The 8330-nt window shown below is 40.9% G+C and overlaps 1 protein-coding gene across 1 annotated transcript in view; it reads right to left on the bottom strand.

The window, feature by feature from the left end:
* Positions 1–8330, bottom strand: part of Oca2 (OCA2 melanosomal transmembrane protein) — a 323587-nt gene that overhangs the window by 119953 nt on the left and 195304 nt on the right. The window contains exons 19-20 of the mRNA XM_055607524.1: positions 6051–6110; positions 5397–5501 (exon numbers count right to left, since the gene is read on the bottom strand). Coding sequence (XP_055463499.1) covers positions 5397–5501; positions 6051–6110 — 165 coding nt within the window. The remainder of the gene's footprint in view (positions 1–5396; positions 5502–6050; positions 6111–8330) is intronic.

Here is an 8330-nt window from a genome sequence, read left to right as displayed (position 1 = left end):
AAAGAAAGAAAGAAAGAAAGAAAGAAAGAAAGAAAGAAAGAAAGAAAGAAAACAGAACAGAAAAAAAAAAACCCTTACCCTAATAATGAAGTGGTCCTGCTGGCAGTCTCTTTACTGCCTCTTCCTCCACCCCCATTTCTTAGTCCTATGCCCCATTCCCCTGTATACAGCTTATACACAGTGAACCAGTGTGTCACTTTTCACACATGGTGCTAAAACCACAGGAGCAAAAGAAGGCTTCTGCATGGCACCTGCCATCCAATCTGCAAGCATAGGCCCAGTATTCCCAATCTTCATCAGCAATCATACGTGTGCAGAGGCCAGGATAGGGAAGAGAAGAGCTAAGTGAGAGAGAGAGCTGTTACCAGAAGCGAAATCAGCAAAGCAAAGGAGATTCTAGCAGCATGGGTAAAGAGAGGCACCCTACCTCCACCCTTAGAATGGCAGGTCTCAGGATAGGGGAGGCCCAGCAGGAGGGACAAGCAGAGATGGAGTTTGTGACACTGGACAACACAGTAAGCACTAACAGTGCCGGAAAGGTGGTAGAGTGGAGAGGAGCCAGGCATGACTCCTTTTTCAACATGAATATGTATGAGTTTCCCTAATAAAATACCCCTGTCTCCTTTGTTTATGGAAACCAGTGCTTTGGGAGTTATCCCAGTACTCTTCTTACTTATACAAGTAACAAACCTTTCTTCACTCATTTATTGCCCTGTGTGCTTACTGGCTTTGCATTCATCCAAGGATGAATTCACTGTGCCCTGCTACAGATTAAAATACTAATGCTATTTTATATGCATTAAATATAAAGTGGTCCTCACTAAAATACTATGAATAAAGTTGTTACCTGTTAAGGTTATCTACATGAAAAAAATTTTTTTAATATGATTTATATATTGTTTTTTAAAAAAGAAAAGAAACTACAAAGAAATTTTTGTGGGAGTTACTTTTAATCTTCTTTTCATTTTGTATTATTTTTTTACACTTTATTCACTTTGTATCCCCCCATAAGCCCCTCCCTCCTCCCCTCCCTATCCCACCCTCCCTCCCCCTTCTTCATGCATGCCCCTCCTCAAGTCCACTGATAGGGGAGGTCCTCCTTTCCTTCCATCTGATCTTAGTCTATCGGATCACTTCCAGAGTGGGTACATTGTCATCTTCTGTGGCCGGGTAAGACTGCTCTCCCCTCAGGGGGAGGTGATCAAAGAGCAGGCCTATCAGATTGTGTCGGAGGCAGTCCCTCTTCCCATTACTATGTAACCTACTTAGACACTAAACTGCCATGCATTATATCTGCGCAGGGGTTCTAGGTTATCCCCATGCCTGGTATGCCTGGTACTTGGTTGGAGTATGGGTCTCTGGGAAGACCCCTGTGTTCAAATCTTCTAGTTCTGTTGCTCTCCTTGTGGGGTTCCTGTCCTCTCCATAACCTACTATTTCCCACTTCTTACATAAGATTCCATGCACACTGCCCAACAGTTGGCCATAAAGTCACAGCATCTGCTTTGATAGTCTGCAGGGCAGAGCCTTTCAGAGGCCGTCTGTGGCAGGTTCCTAGGTTGTTTCCTGCTTTCTTCTTCTTCTGATGTCCATCCTCTTTGCCTTTCAGGATGGGGATTGAGCGTTTTAGTCAGAGTCCTCTCTCTTGATTAGTTTCTTTAGATGGATAGATTTTAGGTTTATCCTATAAGTCTATATGAGTGAGTATATACCATGTGTGTCTTTTTGCTTCTGGGACAGCTCACTCAGGATGATCCTTTCCAGCTCCCACCATTTACCTGCAAATTACATGATTTCCTTATTTTTCATTGCAGAGTAATACTCCATTGTGTAGATGTACCACAATTCCTGCATCCACTCTTCAGTTGAGGGGCATCTGGGCTGTTTCCAGCTTCTGGCTATTACAAATAAAGCTGCTACAAACATGGTTGAGCAAATGTCCTTTTTGTGTACTTGCGCCTCTTTTGGGTATATGCCTAAGAGTGGTATAGCTGGATCTTGAGGAAGTGCTATTCCTAGTTGTCTGAGAAAGCGCCAGATTGATTTCCAGAGTGGTTGTACAAGTTTACATTCCCACCAGCAGTGGAGGAGGGTTCCCCTTTCTCCACTTTCTCTAATGCAAACAAATGTTCATTATATCTGTGCATCAAGTGCATTCCTGGTATCCTTGAAGCCCTGCAGATACTGTTGGATCCCTGGGTTTGGAGTTACAGATGACTGTGAGTCACTATGTGGGTGTCAGTACTCTTCAACTGCTGACCCATCTCTCCAGCCCAAGAAACAGTATTTTAAAAGAGAAAAATAAAGGACTGCAAGAAGATACAAAAAAGATTTGAAGAGAAGATAGGAACCTCCCACAGAATAAAAGAAACACACCACATGAACAGTAAAGCTCTGATGGCTAACATAACTGTAAAGCAAACAGTGAAACACTATGCTGAAGTGTGTGAAAGTTCAAGCCATAAAAAGACCTGCTCTATTAAGACATGGTGAGTAGAAAAGTATGGAAGGGTCCATATAAGACCTAACTACACAAGACATGCCCATATATAGAGATGTACGCAGAACTCTGCTCATAAGTACATGAAGAAGTTTGACTATTTTATTGCCTTTGTCTCAGCACTTTCTATTTGTTTTACTTTCAAGAAAGAAAACAGTAGAAATAAATGGTCTTACTTCCTCACTATGCCTTTTATCTTCCCACCTCCTTAGAATTTGAATATGTGGTGGTTAGAATAAGAATGGCACCCATAAACTCATATATTTGAATACTTTGTTACCAGTTGGTGGATCAGTTTGGGAAGGATTAGGGGGTGTGGTCTTCTTGGAAAAGTATGACACTGGGAGCAGGCTTTGAGGTTTCAAAAGATTAATTTAATTCCTGGTGCTTTTTATCTACCTTATGATGGTAAATCAAGAGATGAACTCTCAACTGTTCTTTCACTCTGCTATCATAAACTCTAACCCTCTGAAATGTTAAGCCAAATTAACTGCTTTCTTTATAAGTTCCCTTGGTCATGGTATTTTACCACAGTAATAGAAAAGTCATCAAGACAGAGTATCATCTTCTTCAGTAGCACAGTGTGGAAGGGACTGGATCTAGGTGTGTCAGCTTGGAGGGAAACAATACACCAAGTTGTTGAGTGACAGTATTCCTGGAGAGGCATAAGCAGACATGTACTCACCCCAAATAGGAAACCAACAACAGATGAAAGTATGTAACTAAAGTCCAACTTGGTGAGCCATTGGTTTTTGCTTGGGTAGTTTACAGCAGTATGAATGAGGAGAACAGAAGTGAAAGCTCAGGTGGTGATAGGTTGGAGAAATGAGTAGTGACTTAAAGAATGTCAGGTAATGATCCCCACCAATGGATGCTTTCATGATCCATCAGCTACCAAGGGTCGTTCAACAACAACGTATTCAAAAAACATAATCTATATGTCCAATATGGGGCACCTTCAGTTCACTTCCAGTAAGATTTTTGGTCTAAAGATGTTAAAGATTCCCTAGAAGAAAATTGCAACAGGGTGCATTCAGGGTGACTAGCCAGAGCCACATCATTTTTTGAAGCTCCTTAATTTTCGCAAGAAATGACAATGACAATTCCCCAAACTAAAGTAACTTTTTTTTTTTACATTCTTGTTCTTTCCATCCCATCAACCCCACTAATAACTGATCAGGAAATATATTTACCTATCACCTAATATTTCTTATGTCATTACCCATTTCCCTAGCTACCCCTAACAACAGTCACCACAACCCCCAAAAGAAAAATGTCTTTTTTTTTCCTCTTTTCCTTTTTGTCCTTACAACTACCCAGCCTGTAAGCAATAGCAGCCTCTCTAGTTTCTTAGACTACAGTTTTCTACTCCTCTGTCCCTTCCCAAATAAAGCCTACACTATCCTAGAGTTGCTTATTTCTGCATCTGCCTTCTGACATTACAATGGTGAGCAAGAAGAACAGACAAAGGTTTGTGACAAACTCTTAAGTCCTGGGACCACACAATGTAGCCACACCAGGACAGGACAATTGTGTAAGGTCACCTTGTTGTCTCAGGGGCTGAAGATGCACCTGACAATGCTATCTATTTCAAGTTCTCGTTGGTGGTTTATTGTGCCTACAGATGAACATAACGATTTTTTAACTGACTTTTATCTCCACAGTATCTGAAAAGAAAATCACCTATCAATCCTAACTGTTAATTAGTAGATTCTTGAAATTGTCTAATACACAGATTAATAGTCACTAAAGTTTAATGTTTCCATTTCCAGTCCTTTTTTCTAGCTCTTCTTGCTTTATTGCACAATCTCTGACTAGTAGGACACGTTCATAGATAACACTGTCTTGTGTATAATGTCTTGTGTTTTCTCTTAGGAGAAAACACTTAATGTTTCACACCTATGTATAAAGCTTATTCCAAATTTTACAGACTCTCAGCATTCCTTAAATTCTGGATTCCTAAAGATCTCATATGTTCTGTTCCAGATGTGACCACTAGAAATAACAGCCGTGAGTTAGTTCAAAATTCTCAAACCCACATGTTGAAACATGAACCACACTGAGTCACTAGAGGATAAAACTTAACAGAAAATGAATTCCAAGCTGAGAAGGAGGTTCATACAATGTGGGTTGAAGGAAGAAGGGGCTATGAGCCTGGCTAGCACTCTCCTTGCATTGCCAGCTTTCCTGTACTGATCCTTGTTCCCAGCAGACTATGACACAATACATGGGTTATCTCTAGGGGATAGAGGGACCCCATGAGGCCTCAAGAAAAACAGGGAAAACTCCCCCATCAGCATCCTGATGGTAGAACATACAACCTTCAGCGCTAAACTGAGTATTCTTGGACCCTGAGCTGCTTGTGGCAGGAAGTCTCTGTTCTTACTTTTGCTTTTTACAACAGGATTCACAGTTCCTATCCTAAGCCAAACAATCAATGACACAGCAGTTGTTCTAGGGATGGGGTCTTGGTGTTGGCTGTGAGTTAGATACAAGTGGAGACTTAAATCCTTGCACAAGCCAAGTACCAGAAGCCATGCAGACTGTTCAAAATGAATAACTTCTGCATTTGAAGATAATAAAGGCAACAACTCAGTCTTTTGGTGGCTTGAAGTTCCTTTGAATAAATGAAACTTTGAGAGGGTAGGAGCCCTCATCTGGGCTCCCCAAACAGGCAGTCACTCATCATGTGCTGTGTACTCTGCAAATCCTGGTCCCCAGCCCATCATTGGCCTCTCCATGTTCCATATCAAGCTGTCCAGACTCAGTTCACATTTTTTTTCTTAGATATAAAAGCAACAGCTGGTTTCATGCTCTGCTTCTTAGGAAGGAAGAATGAGCCTATATGGGTACAGGCTGAGGTTGGCCTTTCAACACACAAGAACATACCACTTACCATTGTGGCAGTAAATGGGATGTTGTCAATCAAGGACGAAGCCAAGGCTGAGACCCACACTATTAGCACAATGGCAGCTGCGAAGCGCTGATCTTCTGGGACCATCTAAAATGAGCAGATAATGGCCACACTATGCATTAACCACTGCACTGTTAAACCACATACATAGAAAGAATCAAAAGATTGAAAGCCCTTTTTCTGACACATGACAAGACCAAGGTAAGAATAGACATGCACAGCAGAGCCATAACTATACCAGGAACCTTGGTCATAGTAATGGAGAGTAGCCATTCTTAGCCAAATAGCTCTGCAGGCGGAGGAAAGTGTATTTCTTACTCACATCCGGTGGCCACACAGATTGGTCCCTCCTGCTTGATAACCCAGCAGAGTCCTAAGATGGGAATCTCTGCAGCATTTGCTTACTATGCACTGCCCCGTTTTAGACATATTTTAACTAAAGGCCAAGGCAAGATAGCAAGCAACTATTGTTACATATTCTCTGACAAAAGTATCCCCTTCATCTCTAGGCTATCCAGGATAAAGTAGTATCCCATCAGTGCTTTTGATATAATTAATGTAATGGGTTTTTTTATTCTTTTAACAAAAACCAAAGAATAATGGGTAGAACATACTCTCTTAGAACATTTAATGTACCTTTATTAGCAAGGCAGTCTGTTCTCCAACATACTCTACTAAGTGAAGATGTGTCAATGCCTAGAAGAAAAGATGCGTTTAAAATGAGACTAAATACATATTTCTTTTGCCATTCAAAGAAGAATATGAGGTAGGAACAGATTATCCTTTATAAGACTGTACTCCTTAACACAGTCTGTAAATAGTTTGCTATTATATATACACGGTGATGCACAGAGGAAAATGTACAATAGCAGAGGCAGAAATTCTTCAAAGACTTGCCTCAACATCTATGGAAAATTTAAATATGGACAGAAGGCAATTCCTTTATTTTGAGGTCTATATGGAAGATACCAAATTGATTACATACAAAAAAATGTGGATTCGCAAATAAGGACTTTTAAGTAAGCTACATTTCCAATGTATTTTAAAAGCTTGAGTTTAAAAAATGCAGTTCTTACAATCCTTAAAGCAAGATAAGGAAAAGTACATCTCGAAAGGCACATGACCATGTTCACAACATGAGAGATGTGGAAGATAAACGAGGTAAGATGATGGAAGCGCAGAGATTCCGCTCACACCAGTCTCAGTATCAGGCAGAGGACACAGCCCTGGGAGAGGACAGCAACCCGGCTACCCTATTACCTTTTTAATATGTTTCATTTTCACTGGGATTCCCACTAAAGGAAGATTGATATTAAAATATCAACTTGAATGTGTGTAAATTTAAGTTACAGAATCCTGATCTATATGTACAGTTTCCAGTTGAATTTTGTTTGAAGAGGGTAAAGCTGTAACTTTAAACACAATCTCAATCAACTTAGTTTGTTTTATTTAAAATGGACTCTTCTCATAAAATGCACTCTGACCACAGTTTTCCCTCCCTCCCCTCCTCCAAGATCCTTCTACACCCCTTCTTTCCCCCTAGATCTGTTCCGTCCCCTGATTCCTTTCAGAGAAGAGCAGACCTTCAAGAGAAAACAACCAAATGCAACAAAAAAATACAATAAGACAAGGCAAAAAAAACCCTCATATTGACGCTGGTCAAGGCAACCCAAAAGGATAAAAAAGGTCCCAAGGGCAGGCAAGAGTCAGAGACACACCCGTTCTCTTTATTGGGTTCTTTCCCTTGGAGCTAAGGGAACCCAGAGGAAGACTGTAGGAGTCAGAGGGGATGGAGGACACCAGGAGGACATGCCCGCTGGATCAACTAACCAAAGCTCATATGAGCTTACTGAGACTGAAGCAGCAAGCATGGGGTCTGGAAGGATCTGCACCAGGTCCTCTGCACACACGTCATGCTGCTGTCTTGAGTCTTTCTTGGCGGGGAGGGGAGGAATGGACTCGATCAACTTGATTTTTAACATTAACTAGATCAGAAGGATAATCTACCCATAGCAAGGCCACTCAGCTTCAGTGTTACCAACATTCAGAGCCTGTCAACCTTATCATCAACTTGATGGGATTTATAATCACCTCAGTGACATTATCACTAGGAATGTCTGTGAAGATATTCCAAACAGATATAATTTAGAAAGGAAAAGCCACCCACTATTCCATGGGCTGGGGTCTCAGACTGAATAAAAAGTAGAAAAAAACAAGTTGAGTACCAGCATTCATCTCTCTCGCCTTTCTAACTATGGATACATTGTGGCCATTTCTCTCATGTTTCTGCCACCATGTCTAAAGTCACTGCTGCCACTTTCTCCATTATGACACCTTAAATGGTGAGTCAAAAACAAACTCTCCCTTCCTTAAGTTGTTTTTGCCAAGGATGTTGTTATAGTAATGAGAAAAATAATACAGAAGTTTGGTATGGGGCAAGTATTAGGACTGTTGTGGTATTCATTATACTTATTCTTGCTGTAACAACAACAAATCATCAAAAGTAAAGCAAAAGGGCAGAGCTGATTTGGGCCTAGAGTCTGAGATATAATCCATCGTGGCAGGTAAAGCATGGCAAGAGGAACATGAGGAACTTGGTCATCCTACATCCACACTCAAGAAGTAGAAAGAGATGAATGCCAATACTTCGTTCTAGTTTACCTTTAATAACAATTTAGGGCCTCAGTGCATAAAATGGTACTAACCACATTTAGAGTGGGCCTTTCTTTAGTTAAACTGTTCTGAAAATACCATGATGGCCATAGTGTTTCTAAATCCAGTCAAGTTGACAGCGTTGTGTTTAGGCATTTGCAAGTGCCTTGTAGAATAATGTCAAACACTTTACAGCTGAGACCAAGGAAGCCCTTGAATGCTACAAGCATTGATAGGCCATTCTAGTGGAACTGTGAAATACTA

The sequence above is a fragment of the Psammomys obesus genome, unplaced genomic scaffold, assembly GCF_907164565.1.
Source record: "Psammomys obesus unplaced genomic scaffold, mPsaObe1.curated_primary_1811, whole genome shotgun sequence".
Lineage (NCBI taxonomy): Eukaryota > Metazoa > Chordata > Mammalia > Rodentia > Muridae > Psammomys > Psammomys obesus.
Note: the sequence above shows the minus strand (reverse complement) of the source record. Positions and strands in the feature narration are given on the sequence as shown.